The sequence below is a fragment of the Mustela putorius genome, unplaced genomic scaffold (assembly GCF_011764305.1).
Source record: "Mustela putorius furo isolate JIRA1106 unplaced genomic scaffold, ASM1176430v1.1 tig00537227_pilon_pilon_pilon, whole genome shotgun sequence".
NCBI lineage: Eukaryota > Metazoa > Chordata > Mammalia > Carnivora > Mustelidae > Mustela > Mustela putorius.
The window spans coordinates 28,051,018-28,070,284 of record NW_025422368.1 but is presented as its reverse complement, the minus strand read 5'-3'; the positions used below and the strand labels follow the sequence as shown (position 1 = coordinate 28,070,284).

Genomic DNA, 19,267 nt, shown 5'->3' with positions numbered 1-19,267 from the left:
AAAGCAAGATTATAAATACCAAAATATATTTTGTCTCTGTGTAGGATTGATATTAATAATGTTTCTATATATTTAAACCTTATGCAAAAATTTTCCTTTGAGTCACAGTAATTTAAAAATGTCTTTTTTTTTTTTTTTTTAAAGGGAAAGAGAGAGAGAGAGAGCAAGTGAGCAGGGGGAGGAGCAGAGGGAAAGGGGAGAGAGAATTCCAAGCAGACTCCTCACTGAGTTTGAAGCCAGAAGCGAGGTTTGATCTCATGACCCTGAGATCATGACCTGAGCCAAAATGAAGAGTAGGATGCTTAACTGACTGAGCCACCCAAAATATGTCTTCATTTGTTTAAAATCCTGTCTAATCATTTGTCTAAGAATCTAATATCTGAGCTTGATTCTGAGCTTGATTTGTCTACTCAGACTGTGTTTTGTTTGGTTTTGTTGTGTGTCATAATTTGTTGTTGAAGACCATAAATGTAATATAGGACATCGGGAGATGGAGAGGAGAAGGGAGTTGGGGGAAATCAGAGGGAGAGACAAACCATGAGAGACTGTGGACTCTGAGAAATAAACTGAGGGTTTAGAGGTGAGGAGGGTCGGGGGTCGGGTGAGCCTGGTGGTGGGTATTATGGAGGGCACGTATTGCATGGAGCACTGGGTGTGGTTCATAAACAATGAATTTTTGAACACTGAAAAAAAAAAGCAATTTAAAAAAAATGTAATATAGGACAGTCAATACTGAGGTAAATATTTTCTACACTTGTAAATGAATGCCTCTTTCCTTCCACTAGGACTGTAGTATGGGGTTTATATAAAGAGTAGAGCTGGGTTTGAAGTTTTTTGTTGCTATAGTTACCCTCAATGTACAAAGGGCTTCAAATTCCTCTAGGGGAACCTTGTGTTTAGTGTTCTCATTGTATGGATTTGGTTTGCCCTGTTACCCAGAAACAGTCTCTTGCAGTTCTCCCAATTATATTCCACTCTTTCTTTTGTCAAATGCTTGTTACTATGGCAAGGGTGTAGAGGAGAGAGACTGAGGTAGGTTCTATGAAACATGAGTCTTGGGGATGACCACAGGAGTGAAACTTTTCTTTCTTGCTTTCCTTCCCAACTGCAGGAGTTTTCATCAGTATCTCTAAGCTACACTTTTGTTGCACTTCCCCACTGGAGAGAAAGGCTGTTGTTACTTAGGGGAAAAGGGGGGTACTGGTCTGAATAGAATTTGAGTAGTGGCTGTTGTGCTTCTCCCCCAAGCCAGCACCAACAGTGCTTTTTCAAGATTCTCTCTAAGCTTCCTGAGACTGCCTGGTGGGGTTCATGAAAGAATCACCTGCAAGAAGTATAAACCCCCTTCTGTCTGCCACCTTCAGGGTCCTTGCGTGCCAACCCACATTTGATCTTTAGCTACTCATTAAACACCTCTAGCTGCATCATTTTACTAACTTACATGGGATTGAGTGGCTTCTGCCCCAAGTGAGTAAGTATTCCAATTCTCTTCCTACCTGAAGGAGCCTCTCCTTCTCCAGGTTTCCAGTTAGCTGCTTGCCCATAGTGTTGGTTGACTGATGGGGCATTTTCTTATTGTGATGTTGTGAGTACAACACCTTTCCTGCTCTGTGCATGCCTGAACTGAAGTTGGAAGTCTCATTTTTATTCCTTTGATATAAAAGGAAATGTGTTTCAATTAACTATGAATTTTCAAGACCACTTTGATTTATTTGAGAATATTTCTCTTCGTTTTCTTCATGTCTTCTAGTCAAAGGATTCTCCAATAAATAGTAACTTATCTATTTGGTAAACAATTCTCAGCACATCTACCATCCTGAGATACATCTTTTCTAAAGTAAGTCATTCCAGCTTAAGTCGTCAGGCAACAAGACTTTATTTTGCTTCTACTGAGTTCCTTCTATCTTCTCAGTTAATTTTTTTTCTTTAAAGACTGGAATTTAAAAAAAAAAATAGGACCCAATTTTATTAATTCAAATACTTATCTTAGCACTTATGCATAAAGAGTTCTAGTAAGGTTGTCCTAGCAATATTCTCATATTCTTAATATGGTCTTTTCTTTAATATGAGATCTCTAAACAATTGATAAGGAAAACAACAAATAGTGCCATTAAAGATGGAAGTGGAAGAAAAGGTGTAATCTTGCAAATACATCTGATATTTTGAAAGACTGCACAAACATATCCTATGTGGTGAACTTGTTAGAAGTTATTAGGTGAATGCTGCATGAGGCCTGCAAGTGATTTTTCTTCCATGTCTTAAAGAAACATGCAGAATTATGAAAACAATGAGGTTTTCCACTCATGTGAAAACCACCTAAGTATCTTTTCCACATATTAACCTATTCTAAGAAACTTAGAACAAGAGGTATATCTTTACTGATAGGAAGAATGTATCTCTTTCCCTCCAGCCCCCCCATAACCCACTGCCATCCCTTCCTCCCTGTCAAGTAAATTATGTCACTGTTATTATAAAAAATGATATTGATGGAAGAATTTTGAATTTACCAAACTTGACATATCACTGGGATCAGTTAAATTATAATTTTATTTGGAAGTTGACTTTGACAGGAACTATACACATCTCAGTTTTACAAGAGTCTTTTTCTTTTATTTTGTTTTTAAGTAACATTTGTTTAAATTTTTCTTAGGGCCAATTGCAAAAAGATTTCATACTTAGCTTTTATCACACTTTACCTCAATTGCACTGTTTCTTTTATTTTTTATTTATTTATTTATTTTTTATTCCTTTTCACTGTAACAGTATTCATTGTTTTTGCACCACACCTAGTGCTCCATTCAATAAGTGCTCTCCTTAATACCCACCACCTGGCTCCCCCAACCTCCCACCCCCCGCCCCTTCAAAACCCTCAGGTTGTTTTTCAGAGTCCATATTCTCTCATGGTTCACCTCCCCTTCCAATTTCCCTCAACTCCCTTCTCTCCATCTCCCCATGTCCTCCATGTTATTTGTTAAGCTCTGCAAATAAGTGAAACCATATGATAATTGACTCTTTCTGCTTAACTTATTTCACTCAGCATAATCTCTTCCAGTCCCGTCCATGTTGCTACAAAAGTTGGGTATTCATCCTTTCTGATGGAGGCATAATACTCCATAGTGTATATGGACCACATCTTCCTTATCCATTCGTCCGTTGAAGGGCATTTTAGTTCTTTCCACAGTTTGGCGACTGTGGCCATTGCTGCTATAAATATTGGGGTACAAATGGCCTTTCTTTTCACTACATCTGTATCCTTGGGGTAAATACCCAGTAGAATAGCACTGTTTCTAACAGAGCTCTGGGCACTACTTGGGCTATTTCTATAATTTGTGTCTTATATGAGTTGTGTATGTACATATGTTAACCAAGCTTTAACATTGAGAAAAAGTAGAAGTAAAGTAAATGCCTTGTTTAAAAACAAAAACAATCTATTCAGACAGTTGTTTGTTAGAACCATAAATCTCTTGAGTAATAAATTTAAAAATTAGATATGCAAATCATAAATTTTTAAATCACTTCCAGGATTTCCTGCATTTGTTATATGATTGAACAAAGTGAAAAACATTTTCAATATTTAGTCAATAAATTAAACTCTTTGTTTCCATCTAAAGCAGGAGATAATATGAAATCAACTTGTTTTAAGGTCATAATGTTAATAAATAGCATTTATTAATCTAACCCTAGACATATATAAACTTAGTGTGAAAATATAATTGGCAATATCCATCTACTTTCTAGGTATGTTATTCCAATATAATATTCACTTTCCAAAATTTATTAAATTTTCAATTGTGTGTTTTTCCCCTTCCTTTCCTTTCCTTTCCCTTCTCTTTTCTTTTCTTCCCTTAGTCTTGTCTTTTTGCTAACTGAATAATTTGATCCTGAGACATTAGATGGGGCAAAGCAAGTAGATATGTAGGTAGATGGGGGAAACGGTTAGCTATTGAGGGGTACTACAAGGGACTGAGTAGCATGTGAAAGTCCAAGACCTCAAACTGTGTTAGAAGAGTGTTCATAAGAGGGGTAGATCAGCATGGCTGCCAGAATCCAAGAAAAGTTTATTGGTCAAGATTCTCCAGATGAAGAAAATCAGTAGAATATGCACAGATATTAGGCAAGCAATTTTTAAAAAAAGATTTTATTTATTTATCTGGCAGACAGAGATCACAAGTAGGCAGAGAGTCAGGCAGAGAGAGAGGGCGAAGCAGGCTCCTTGCTGAGCAGAGAGTCTGATGTAGAGCTTGATCCCAGGACCCTGAGATCATGACCTGAGCCAAAGGCAGAGGCTTAACCACTGAGCCACCCAGGCACCCCTAGGCAAGCAATTTTGAGACCCAGGGAAGATTTTCTTCTGCAGTTTGAATCCAGAGACAGTTTACTCATGGAATTTCCTCTTCTAAAAATTGGCTAAAAGTTTAATCTAAACTAAAAAGAGTTTAGTCTTTTTCTATTAAAGCCTTCAACTGGTAGGTTGAGGCTCACCCACATTATGGAAAAAAATCTACTTTACTCAAAGTCTACTGGTTTATATGTTAATCTCATCTAAAAAAATACCTTCACAGAAACATCTAGAATAATGTTTGGCCAGATATGTGGATACTATGGCTTAGCCAAATTGCCATATAACATTAACCATCACAGGGATAAAGAGGGCAGTAACACACGGGCATTCTGGCATGGGTGTCAGAACCTGAACAGGGAAAGGAAGACATTTCTGTGGATGGAAGCAGGACAGAGGTATGATATGAGCTATCGGAACTTCAGAAGTGTTTCCAATTAGGAGAGCAATCCAGTACATAGGGTTGTATTCTGAATGAAGGAAGCATCTGCAAGGGAGAGAAAGTGGCACCAGCAGGAACCAGGAAGAGTGGGTGGCACCTAGGATGAGAGATTGGTGACCAATGCCACGATGCCTTAATTAATAAGTTTTATAGATTTTAATCTCTGGTGGGGGACTTCTCCATCTTCATTCTTCTTCAACTGCATTGGCCCTTTATACTTCGATGTATAGGTCAAAAAACCTTGGCAATTCCCTGGGTTACAAGTATGGTTCAACAGTCACAAATCAATCAATGTAATAGAACAAATCAATAAGAGAAGAGAGAAGAACCAATGGTCCTCTCAATTGATGCAGAAAAAGCATTTGACAAAATCCAGCATCCTTTTCTGATTAAAACGCTTCAAAGTATAGGGATAGAGGGAACATTCCTGAACTTCATAAAATCTATCTATGAAAGACCCACAGCAAATATTATCCTCAATGGGAAAAAGCTTGCAGCCTTCCCATTGAGATCAGGAACACAAGGATGCCCACTCTCACCACTCTTGTTCAACATAGTATTAGAAATCCTAGCAACAGCAATCAGACAACAAAGAGAAATAAAAGGTATCCAAATTGGCAATGAAGAAGTCAAGCTCTCTCTTCACAGATGACATGGTATCCAAATTGGCAATGAAGAAGTCAAGCTCTCTCTTCGCAGATGACATGATTCTTTATATGGAAAACCCAAAAGACTCCACCCCCTAACTACTAGAACTCATACAGCAATTCAGTAACATGGCAGGATACAAAGTCAATGTATAGAAATCAGTGGCTTTCTCATACATGAGCAATGAAAATACAGAAATGAAATTAGAGAATTGATTCCATTTACTATAGCACCAAGAACCATAAGAATCCTGGGAATAAACCTAACCAAAGAGATAAAGGATCTGTACTCGAGGAACTACAGAACACTCATGAAAGAAATTGAAGAAGACACAAAAAGATGGAAGACCATTCCATGCTCATTGTTAAACTGTCTATACTGCCTAGAGCAAGCTATACTATTTTTTTATTTATAATTTTTTATTTTTTATAAACATATATTTTTATCCCCAGGGTTACAGGTCTGTGAATCACCAGGTTTACACACTTCACAGCACTCACCAAAGCACATACCCTCCCCAATGTCCATAATCCCACCCCCTTCTCCCAAACCCCCTCCCCCCAGCAACCCTCAGTTTGTTTTGTGAGATTAAGAGTCACTTATGGTTTGTCTCCCTCCCAATCCCATCTTGTTTCATTTATTCTTCTCCTACCCACTTAAGCCCCCATGTTGCATCACCACTTCCTCATATCACGGAGATCATATGATAGTTGTCTTTCTCTGCTTGACTTATTTCGCTAAGCATGATATGCTCTAGTTCCATCCATGTTGTCGCAAATGGCAAGATTTCATTTCTTTTGATGGCTGCATAGTATTCCATTGTGTATATATACCACATTAAAGAAGAATTGAAAAAAATCATGGAAACAAATGATAATGAAAATACAACGGTTCAAAATCTGTGGGACACAACAAAGGCAGTCCTGAGAGGAAAATATATAGCGGTACAAGCCTTTCTCAAGAAACAAGAAAGGTCTCAGGTACACAACCTAATCCTACACCCAAAGGAGCTGGAGAAAGAACAAGAAAGAAACCCTAAGCCCAGCAGGAGAAGAGAAATCATAAAGATCAGAGCAGAAATCAATGAAATAGAAACCAAAAAAACAATAGAACAAATCAACGAAACTAGGAGCTGGTTCTTTGAAAGAATTAATAAAATTGATAAACCCCTGGCCCGACTTATCAAAAAGAAAAGAGAAAGGACCCAAATAAATAAAATCATGAATGAAAGAGGAGAGATCACAACTAACACCAAAGAAATACAAACTATTATAAGAACATACTATGAGCAACTCTACGCCAATAAATTTGACAATCTGGAAGAAATGGATGCATTCCTAGAAACATAGAAATTACCACAACTGAACCAGGAAGAAATAGAAAGCCTGAACAGACCCATAACCAGTAAGGAGATTGAAACAGTCATTAAAAATCTCCAAACAAACAAAAGCCCAGGGCCAGAGGGCTTCCCGGGGGAATTCTACCAAACATTTAAAGAAGAACTAATTCCTATTCTCCTGAAACTGTTCCAAAAAATAGAAATGAAAGGAAAACTTCCAAACTCATTTTATGAGGCCAGCATCACCTTGATCCCAAAACCAGACAAGGATCCCATCAAAAAAGAGCAAGCTATACTTTTAATGCCATTCCGATCAAAATTCCACCAGTATTTTTCAAGGAGCTGGAGCAAATAATCCTAAAATTTGTATGGAATAAGAAGAGACTCAAATCGCTAAGGAAATGTTGAAAAACAAAAATAAAACTGGCGGCATCATGTTACCTGATTTCAATCTTTACTACAAAGCTGTGATCACCAAGACAGCATGGTACTGGCATAAAAACAGACACATACACCAATGGAACAGAATAGAGAGCCCAGATATGGACCCTCAACTCTATGGTCAAATAACCTTCTACAAAACAGGAAAAAATATGCAGTGGAAAAAAGACAGTCTCTTCAATAAATGGTGCTGGGTAAACTGGACAGCTATATGTAGAAGAATGAAACTCGACCATTCTTTTATACCATACACAAAGATAAACTTGAAATGGATAAAAGACCTCAATGTGAGACAGGAATACATCAGAATCCTAGAGGAGAAATAGGCAGTAACCTCTTTGATATCAGCACAGCAATTTCTTTCAAGATAGATTTCCAAAGGCAAAGGAAACAAAAGCAAAAATGAACTTTTGGAACTTCATCAAGATCAAAAGTTTCTGCACAGCAAAGGAAACAGTCAACAAAACAAAGAGGCAACCCACGGAATGGGAGAAGATATTTGCAAATGACAGTACAGACAAAAGGCTGATATCCAGGATCTATAAAGAACTCCTCAAACTCAAACTCAAACTCCTCAAACTCACACAAAACAGATAATCATATCAAAAAATGGGCAGAAGATATGAACAGACACTTCTTCAATGAAAACATACAAATGGCTATCAGACACATGAAAAAAGGTTCATCATCACTAGCCATCAGGGAGAGTCAAATTAAAACCACATTGAGATACCACTTTACACCAGTTAGAATGGCCAAAATTATCAAGACAGGAAACAACATATCTTGGAGAGGATGTGGAGAAAGGGGAACCCTCTTCCACTGTTGGTGGGAATGCAAGTTGGTACAGCCACTTTGGAGAACAGTGTGGAGATTCCTGAAGAAATTAAAAATAGAGCTTCCCTATGAGCTTGCAATTGCACTACTGGGTATTTACCCCAAAGATACAGATGTAGTGAAAAGAAGGGCCATCTGTACCCCAATATTTATAGCAGCAATGGCCACCAACCAAGATGCCCTTCAGTGGACGAATGGGTAAGGAAGATGTGGTCCATATACACTATGGAGTATTATGCCTCCATCAGAAAGGATGAATACCCAACTTTTGTAACAACATGGACGGGACTGGAAGAGATAATGCTGAGTGAAATAAGTCAAGCAGAGAGAGTCGATTATCATATGGTTTCACTTATTTGCAGAGCTTAACAAATAACATGGAGGACATGGGGAGATGGAGAGAAGGGAGTTGAGGGAAATTGGAAGGGGAGGTGAACCATGAGAGAATATGGACTCTGAAAAACAACCTGAGAGTTTTGAAGGGGCGGGGGGTGGGAGGTTGGGGGAGCCAGGTGGTGGGTATTAAGGAGGGCACGTATTGCATGGAGCACTGGGTGTGGTGCAAAAACAATGAATACTGTAACGCTGAAAAGAAATTAAAAAAAAATTCATCATAATGTGATGGACCAAGTCAGAGCATATAAATTCAGGGTGTATCAGAAATTATTGATTATAAGAATAAGAATTTCATTTTAGAAATTGTTTTTGTCATTTCTAACATAAGGAAAAAAAATCAAATCATATGTTGCCAGATTAGAATATCTTAAAGGAAAGACTAGATGAGATAAAAAGGAAATGAATAATATCATTAGACATAAGAGTTTCCATTGCATATTATATCACAGGTATTATTAAAAATACTTATTTTTATTAAAAAAAAAACCTTGGCAATGTCCTCATTTCAAAAAGTGCTGAAATTTTGTCGGAGATTTCACTGAATCCGTAGGTAAATTTCAGAAGAGCTGGCATCCTTACAATGTTAACTCTTTTATCCAATAAGCATGCTGTAAGTCATAATTTCTCTGGATATTCTTGCATAGTTTGGAGGGTAGAGGTCTTGAATACTTACTGTGAGATTTATTCCTAGGATTTGAACGTGGGTTTTTTGGATGCTTTCCTACATAGTTTGCTTTACTAATACCATTTCCTAACTGAAATTGATATATGAAAAACTGCATTTGATTTTGTGTATCCAGAGATTTGTTAAAATTCATTAATTTGGACAGTTTATTTGTAGTAACTTTGGGATTTTTCACTGTCACAACTTATTACTGATGATATTAGTTTTTCTTTTCTTAATCTTATACATTTTTATTCTTTTTCCCCCTTCTATTTCCCTGACAAGGACATTGGGCATAATGTTGAATAGAAATGATGATAACAAGCATTATCTTCTTACTCACAGCCTCATCAGGAAAGCTTTTAATATTCCTTATTTAACTATAATGTTTGCAGTAAGGTTTTTTTTTTTTTTTTCTCATGATGTGCCCTAAAGTATAGCACATTGAATTTGTTGTAGGTTTTTTCTCATTCTAAATATTCCCTTTTAGCCTCATTTCATATTCATAATTTTGAATTTTTTTCTTATATGAGCTCTTCATTCAAGTTTTAAAAGCTTAATACTCCACAAAACTAGCCTTGACCCTGCTTGTGCAGGTGTTCAGGACTACATCAGGTAGCCAGGCTCTAGCTATCTTTCTGTTCCACCTTCTTTCCTCAAATATTGTCTTCAATACTATGCCTGTTTTCTCTTGGTTGAAAGAAGACTTCTGCTTCTCAAGGTCTAATATCCACAGTTCAGGAAGGAAAGAAAAAAGAGCAAAAAATATATTCTCAGAAAACTTTTTCTCTTCTCTTCTCTTCTCTTCTCTTCTCTTCTCTTCTCTTCTCTTCTCTCATCTCCCCTCCCCTCCCCTCTCCTCTCCTCTCCTTTCTTGCCTTGCCTTGCTTTTCTTTTTTTTCTTTTCTTTCTTTCTTTCTTTCTTTTTTTTTTGTTGTTGTTGGAAAGAGATTACTAATTAACAAGCTTCTGACAATATATCTGTAGTTAGCGGTAAAGGACATATTCTTAACATTTGTTTGCTTCTATTCTTCCCTTAATTAGGACTGAATTTTTTTCTTTTTCTGTCTCTTTTTAAAAATATTTTATTTATTTATTTGACAGAGTGAGAAAGAGATAGTGAACGAAAGAGAGAGCACAAGGTGGTGGGTGGAGTAGTGGCAGGCAGAGGGAGAGGGAGAAGCAAGGTCCCTGCTGAACAAGGAGCCCATTGCTGGACTCTATCCCAAGACTCTGGGATCATAACCTGAGTCAAAGGCATATGCTTAAGGAATGAGCCACCCAAGTGCCCTAAGATTGTTTCTTTCACTGTATTTTGCAAATCTAATTACAATACATCTCGGTGTTGGTCTGCTTTTGTTGATTTTGTTGGGACTTCTCTGTGCCTCATTGACCTGGATGTCTGTTTCATTCCCCAGATTAGGGAAGTTTTCAGCTATTATTTCATCAAATAAATTTCCTGTCTTCTTTTCTCTCTCTTCTGGGATTTCTATAATATGAATGTTTGTTGGAGTCCCTGAGTTCTCTAAGTGTATTCTCGTGTTCCATAATTCTTCTTTCTCTCTTTTGTTCAACTTCATATTTTCCATTATGTTGTCCTCCAAATCTCTAATTCACTCCTGTTTCTTCCAGCCTGCTGTTGATTGCATCAAGCCTGTTTCCAATCTTGTCTATTATATTCTTCATCTCAGATTGATTCTTTTTAAACTGTTTTATCTCTGTTGTAAGGGTCTTACTGATGTCTTCTGTTTTTTCTCTAGCCAAGTGATTATCCTTATGATTATTTCTTTGGATTCCCCATAAGGCTCATTACTTATATCTGTTTCACTTAGATCTCTGACCATGGCCTTATCTTGTTCTTTCATTTGGGATAAAATTTTCTGTCTTTGCATTTTGTCTAAGTCTCTGCCTTATTCTTTGCATTTGAAAAGCCAATTATGTCTCCTGCTTCTGAAAGTAATGGCCTCATGAAGAGGTCCTGAGGTTCCCAGAGCCTGGTGCCTTGGAAAGTGTCTCAGGTATGTGCTGCATATGCTCTGCTCTTGTGTTTTGGCTGCTCTATCCTTCCAGCCATTTTGCAGAGGATCTCTTTGCCTGTTGTGGGCCATTTTTGGTCCCTCGCCAGAATGTGGCCATTTTTAACTAGGTATGCTCTGGTCTGCTTGTGAAATGAGACCTGAACTAACTCCACCAGAACTGGGGCCTTGCAGAATTCTGGTCAGGTGACATGATGTGAGCATGATTTTGTGCTTATCTTCTCGGAGGTAGGAGGACTGCTGCTCCAGGACTGAGGCAAGCTTGACTGAGAAGGGCAGTCCTGTCAGAGTGCAGGGGGGTGGGGCTTGATGTTAACACATGCAGCAGTGAATGTTCCTGCTGTAACAACACAGGTGGTTCTGTGTTTATGCTGAGGGGTGGGGGAGGGAAATGGTACCAGTCAGCGCCTTTGTTTCCAGAAAGGCAACTCCATGAATGTTGCCTCTCAGGGACAGCCTCTGAGAAGAGTAAATCATCTTCCTGCTGTGTACAACAGGTGCTCTTTGGATCACTGTTTCTGCACTGTCTGCCCAAGTACTGTTTTCCTACCTCTTCTCTAGGAGCAGTGCAGTGCCCTCAGGGCTCTATCCTAGCCAAACCCATTGACCTTTAAAGCTCCAGTTGTCGAGCCCTTCTGGTTGCAAAAACTCAGAAAATTTAGCCTCATTTTCCAAGCCAATGATTTCGGGAAAGCATTTTCCTTGTGCAACCATCCCCCTGTTCATTCCTCTTAATCTTGCCCTTCTCTGAGATGATGGCTCCTTATCCCTCTGCAGCAACTGGCATCTGTTTCTTCCCTGAACTCCATCTCTGCACTTTCTACTGTCTTTAATGTGGCCTCTTCTCTCCCTTTAGTTGTGGAGTTTGTTCTGTTTGTGTTCAGGCCAATTTCTGGGTTATTTAGGATGAATTGATAGTTATCTAGCTGTGTTCATGGGATAAGATTGGCCAAGGGTTTTCTCCTCTGCCACCACCTTCCTCTCCCCCAAAAGCTTCGTATGTAGTGCTATTTCCTTTTCCTCACAAGTCTCTGGAAATAGGGTAAGTCCTTGTTCCTTCTTTTAGCTTCCAGGTGATTCTTCCCACTTCCTCCCTCCCAACTCCAGATTTCCTGTCATCAGACTCTAACATTCAACTATAAACACTGAACTATACCTCCCTGCTGCAATCATACCTACTCTGATTGACATTCCTCATTTCCAATGATTCCAATTCCTCATTTCCTTTTCTCACTTGTTTCAACAATACTCCTTCCTGTCTTGAATCATGGTTATTTTTAGTTTAACGAGAAATGAAATCTCAAACTCCAAAAGTCCAAAACTTAACTCTTATAGACTGCCTTACCCAGTCTTTCTCCTCTCAATTTCTTTCTTCTCATATGACACATCTAATCATTCAGGAAATTACATTAGTTCAAAACATCTTTAGGCAGTCTTTCAATTAACTGGTCTATTTTCTGTGCAACTACCAATTTTTCTGGTGGCATTTGAACTTACAACTCAGAGGTTCCTACCTACATCCCAGGCTCCTTGTGACTGCATTCTAGATTACACCCTCTTCCACTCTTCTATCCCTGGAGGAAGTCACATTCCCTTTATATTAAACTATATATAAACAGTATATTGCTATCCATTTCTTCCACCCTCCCTTCCTGTAATCTCCTCACCATTATGGATTTATATAATTATTTATGTATTGAATATTATTTGAGTGGATGGAAATAAGGAGATAAAATAAGAATTAGATAAATATGGTTCCTTATTCTACTCTCTTGAACCAGAAACCCCATATCATCAATAGGGCCTCTTGTCTTTTAAAAGTCTTTAATCTTTAATGGACACACGAAAAAGTATTCATCATCATTAGCCATCAGGGAAATTCAAATCAAAACTCCATTGAAATACCAGCTTACACCAGTTAGAATGGCAAAAATCGACAAGGCAAGAAATGACAAATTTTGGAGAAGTTGTGGAGAAAGGGAAACCCTCTTATACTGTTGCTGGGAATGCAAGTTAGTGCAGCCACTTTGGAAAACAGTGTGGAGGTTCCTCAAAAAATTAAAAATAGATCTACCCTATGACCCAACAATTGCACTAGTCGGTGTTTACCCCAAAGATACAGATGTAGTGAAAAGGGCTGTATGTGCCCCCAATGTTCATAAGCAGTGATGTCCACAATAGCCAAAATGTGGAAAGAACCAAGATGTTCTTTAACAGATGAATGGATAAAGAAGATGTGGTCCATATACACAATGGAATATTACTCAGCCATCAGAAAGGCTGAATACCCAATTTTTGCATCAACTTGGATGGGACTGGAGGAGATTAGGCTAAGAAACAAGTCAAGCAGAGAAAGTCAATTATCAAATAGTTTCAATTATCTGTGGAACATAAGGAATAGCATGGAGGACATTAGGAGAAGGGCAAAATAAAAGGGGAGAAATCAGAGTGGTAGATAAACCATGAGAGACTGTGGACTCCAGGAAACAAACAGAGTTTTAGAACGGAGGGGGAGGTGAGGGGATAGGTGTGTCTGTTGATGGGTATTAAGGAGGTCACAGATTGCATGGAGCACTGGGTGTTATATGCAAACAATGAATCATGGAATACTACATCAAAAACTGATGATGTACTGTATGGTGGCTAACATAACACAATAAAAAAAGAAAAAAAGAGAAAAGTCTTTCATTCTTTTATTGTAACCATAAATGACAAAATAATATCAGTAGATTTAGTTTTAAATGTGTATCTTGAATTTTATTAACCCAATTTCATAACAGAAGCTACTTTTAAAGGCATCATTCTCTAAGATGAATTATGGAAAATTATATTGTGTTCTAACTTTGGACACCATGGATAGGATAAACATTGATTTCAGAAGGTCTCCTGAATTTGGGAAAAGTTCCCTCAACAATGCCTGATACTAAAGAGTTTTTCTAATATCATCCTTTCATCCTTTGACTCAGACACTTGTTTTTCAGAGTTTAGTCACCAGGTTTGAATTGCTTTAAAAAAAAACCCAACAATCTTTGCTACATGATTTTTAATAACCTGACTTAGTTTTTCAGTATTCTGAACAAAATGGGCAAATATAGGGCTTGAGTAATAAAGCTGGGAACAAATTGTGAGCAAGTGATGGCTTATTAATGAGTAATTGATTTTAAAACAATCATGTCTGAAAGCAATAGGGAAAGTTAAAGAATAATTCCTAGAATTAGAAGGTGTGGGCTTCTTTCATACAAAAGTGATACATTTGAATAAAATAAATATTCATGTAAGCAAGATAAGAATTTTAGTATCTAAATAACCTCAGTATCAATCAGAAGTTTGATGGAATTAAATAGATGTTTATAATAGGAAATTTTTAGAATCATTTGGAAAAGGCGATATGGGAAATATACTCTCATTTCACATGAGTTTAAAGAGAAATTGCTATTTTCACATAAAAAATAAAGCTGGCTCTAATATGCTGTTTTGAAAATTATTATAAGTGTCTCTCTGAGAAAAATCTCAAGTGTCATGGATGCCTCAGAAATACCATCACTGAACATTTTTTTTTATCTTGAGCAACAACAACAACAACAACAAAAGACACCAAAATTTGAGGTTCGTAAAGATAAGAAAAAGTTACCCTCTGTATCCCTATTGATTTTAAAAACAATTAAGTTGTAGTGAATTTTCTAACTCTGGGAAACATGATATAATAGGGCATCATAGTTTAGTTTTCAGTTCATCATCATTCAAGACTTTGGAATTTTGGTGCATATCTTTGCAGTCATTTTCCTTCCCTGCAACTTTTGCCTCTATAAGCACAGTTCCTGAAGAGACATTTTCACCAGGTAGACGACGTTTCTTCAAAATAATTAGGATTAAAAAGGCTGGAATATAGCTTATTCCTCTTAGAGCTGATGGCAAACCAAGATAGATGTATCTATCAAAAAAATGTTAAAACATATTAAATCTTACATAGTGTGGTGAGTACAAACTAGTATTGCATATCTTTAATTATTAATATTTTGTTCCCATGAGGACAATAACAGCTAATTATTTTGCATGTCAATTTTATATAAGCAACTTTTTAAAACTCACTTATTCTAATGTTTGTTAAATTTTATTTTTTGGAATTTTTCATCCAGAAAATTCACCCTTATTTTCTTCTTTTCTAATCTTTTAGGTTTGTAAAATCTTTTTACATTAAATTGAACCTCTAATTTAAATGTAATACTGACAGCGATAGCAGTTTTATCCCAATATCTAATTAAGAATGCTCCCAAAGAAATCATTATCAATTGTGATTTCTACTCTGTGGGGTTTTTTTGATGCCATTAATCAAGTTAAGGAACTTCCTCTTCTATTCTGAATTTGCTCAAAGTTTTAATTATGAATATGTAAAGTATGACCAAATTATTTTTCTGCATATAGTTAGCAGAATATCAAAGATCTCACCCCCCCATTACTGTGTTAATCTATTTGGTTAATAGATTTTTCTCATATTGAACCATCCTTGAATATCTAATATAAACTCTATTAGTGAGTGTTTTATACATTAGATTTGATTTGTTCATTTCTTATTTAGAATATTTGTATGCATAGTTATAAGTAAAATTAGCCTGAACTTTTTTCCTTTTACTGAATTTGTCTAATGTGAATATCAAGATTGTACTACTTTTGTAAATGAATTGGAAAATTTTCTTTTTTTCCATTTCTTAGAATAACTTGTTTTGTGCAGAAATCATTGGTTCATTGAAAGTTTGTAAAACTTGCCTTAAAAGAATCTGGACTTGGTGCCTTTGGAGAATGGGAATTTTCAAATGATTCATGTTTTTAAATAGCTATGAAAATATTCATGTTTTCTATATATAGTAAAATTTTGTAAGGTATACTCATCTAGAAAACTCTCTAATGTTTCCGAATTGCTGTATCTATCCTTTTATATTCTTCTTAGTGTTTATTTGTGTCTCCTCTCTGTCTTCCCAGATAACTGTTATTATTATATTTTAATCTTTTCAAAAAACAGTGTTTTACTTTTTATGAACTCTATGGTATATAGTCTATTAATTTTACCATCTTTTAGTTTCATCTTTTTACTTCTAAAATATTCTTATGAAACACTTCAAGAATGCAGACAAAATAAATTAACTAATATTTTTGCACTTACCACCCAGGTTTTCAAAATGATTAAATTTTTCCATTTTTGTTTCAGGTCCATTCAAAAGAAAATATTAATATATTAAAATCCCATGTGTGGCCCTATGATATTATCTTCTAGCCCTCCCTTGATGTAAGACTATGTTGAATGTTATGGATTTTCTTTCCAGTTTATTTGTACAGTTTTACAAAGTATATATTAATAACATATATAATTTATATGTTTTTTACATTTTAAATAATTGGCATATGCTATACTTTTTATTTTGAAAATTTCTCTTAGCCCCTGATTTTAAAATTATGCTCATATGCACAGTTCTACAGTTCTACTTTTTTTTTTTTTTGCACCACATTTCAATTTGTGAATATGCCACAATGTATTAATCCAGGTCTATATTGGACACTTATATTATTTAACTTTTTTCTAATATCAACAATACTGCAATAAAACTTTTATGTCTCCTTGTGTACATGAACAAGAGTTTCTCTAAAATATGTCTCAGGGTTGTAGAGTACACAATTTAGTAGATATTGTCCAAAAGTTTTCTTCATTAGTTTTTACTCATTACCAACATTCCTCATTATCAACAGTGTCTTCTATTATAAAGAAATTTAAAAATTTATAGTCACATTTGCTCATTTCTTGCTATGTGGCTTGTGTTTTTGACTCAAACCCAAAGAAATAAGGATCAGAGATATTAAGCTCTATTGTTGCTGGTACCTATCTGCTATTGGTCTAATTGCTATTTCTTTGTAAGCCATCTATTTATTTCATAACAGGTTCTTTCTATTTATCTTGAAAGTTTGTAATTTTACTCTAGTATGTCCACTTATATTTATTCTATTCTATTCTATTCATATTTCATCTTTGATATGAAAATTCATGTCTCAAATACCAGGAAATTCTAAGCCATAAATTCTTATATCTGACACTTCCTCCATTCTCTTCCTAGAATTTTTTTTTTGAGGTGTATACTTTGTTAGTTGATCTTTAATATTATTTAAGCATTCATTTTTTGTTGAAAGAATAAATGTATAGCATTGAGATAATAAAAGGAATCCTAAGTATGTAATAAATTTCAAGCCAACCTAATTAAAATGAGAATTGGTGAACTGAAAAAAATAATTTCCCAGAATGTAAATCAATAACCTAAACTGGTTTCAACACTTTTTTTTTTTTAACTTTGTGGCATTAGACTTAGTTGTAATAAATGTTTATTATAGGCTGGAGAAAATCTTTGGTGGTTCACACTTTTCTCTATCCTAAATAATTTTTGTCTATATTTTCTATTCACTTGTTGGGAATGTTTGTTGAAATTTTCCATTCTGATTTATATTTCTTCCTGTAATTTTGTGAGCTTTTTGTTTTATATGTTTGAGATTAAGTTGATAGATATATATGGGTTGATTACTGGTATATATTATTGATAAAGTGTTACTTTTATTATGAAGTAATATCCTTCTTTAACTCTATTAATATTTTTCACTTTTTTTAAATTTTTCATTTTTTTAAAGTAGGCTCCACACCCAGCATGGAACCCAATTCAGGGCTTGAATTCATGACCCTGAGATAAAGACCTGAACCAAAATCAAGAGTTGGATCCTTAACCAACAGAACCACCCAGGTACCCCAATCCTTTTCATTTTAAATTCTATTTTGTCTCAGACTCATTAATATAACCACAGGAATTTGATTTACTACCTGCTTGGTATATCTTTCCTGACCTTTATTTTGAACATTCCTCACATATATTTTTTAGGTTGTGTCTTGTAAATAACATATAGCTAGAATTTTGAAAACACTGAAACTCACGTGAAAGTCACTATCTTTTAAGAAGCAAGTTCATTTGCTTTACATTTATTGTTAAATCCGATATATTTAGGTTTATTTTTTTTTAATTTATTTTGTATGCTTTTATTTTTCTATTTCTTAGTTCCATTGAATTTTCCTTAATCCTTTCCTTCCTTTCTAAGTAGCTTAGAATAAATGTAAGTGGCTATCCTTATATCCTTACATTTTTGGTAAAATTTAATCAGTACTTCTGTTCTTAAGAACTACAAAAGAGTTCTAGATTTTACCTGGATTTTGAGCTAACAAGTTAGTCTGCCCCAGTTGCATGGATGCTGATTCAAGATACAAGATTTCCAGGTTAGAGACACAGGACTTTTTTACTCACAGTACAACAATCAACAAAAGCTGCAAATTCAGGTTGGTTTTCCTTAACCTTCAAGTCCGAAAGGAATCACACAGTGAGAGACCACATGGATTTTGTGCACACAGTAGGTTTGGATCATGGCTAAGGATCCCTAAGTTAAGGAAATCCCATTCTTTTAAGTGGGCTACAAGCAAATCTGCCAACCTTTACCCTAGAGAGAGTTAATATTTTTAACATCTTAGACAGCAAACTCTGTTCTATAGAAAATAAACCTCACTTAAATCTTCCAAGGTCATTTATTACTCAAACATCCTTGAGAAGATAGTCCACAGCAGAAGCCTCTGCTAACAAGATATGCAGAAATGTAAAAGAGACTCATGGAGAACTGTCTACCAACAATGCCCACCTCCTATTTCTAAGCAATATTAACATCTGGTGAATGTTCTCATGAGTACACTTTATCGGCTACTCTAATTAACCTCACAGAGTTTGGTACCAAATATAATTATTTTGTCTGAGATAGCATTTAATTAAGGCTGCTATCAACAGGAATCCTGGCAGCAGGCTTAGGCAAATCTACATTAGGGGACTTTGGGGTTTCTCAACTGTGAAGCAAACACATTCTGTGCACAGTTTGTGCCTGGGCCCACCTCCACTCTACCCCTGCAGAGCTTCAGGGGAACAGAGAACTGATGAAAACGTGAGTCTCATGCTGTCTGCACCCTTCACAGCTCTTCATATAGATCCTTTTACTAATCAACAGAAGACCTTAGAGAGTTTTAAAGAATGCTACATTGTTTTTTAGTAAATGAAAACGTTTT

The 19,267-nt window shown here is 35.9% G+C and overlaps 1 protein-coding gene across 2 annotated transcripts in view; it reads right to left on the bottom strand.

The window, feature by feature from the left end:
* Positions 1-14,168: 14,168 nt before the first annotated feature.
* The window catches only part of SLCO1A2 (solute carrier organic anion transporter family member 1A2), a 42,917-nt gene continuing 37,818 nt past the window's right edge, over positions 14,169-19,267 (bottom strand). For both annotated transcript variants that reach the window (XM_004755720.3, XM_045073204.1), the window contains exon 15: positions 14,169-15,073. In XM_004755720.3, the coding sequence (XP_004755777.1) occupies positions 14,854-15,073 (220 nt within the window). In that variant the 3' untranslated portion in view covers positions 14,169-14,853. The remainder of the gene's footprint in view (positions 15,074-19,267) is intronic.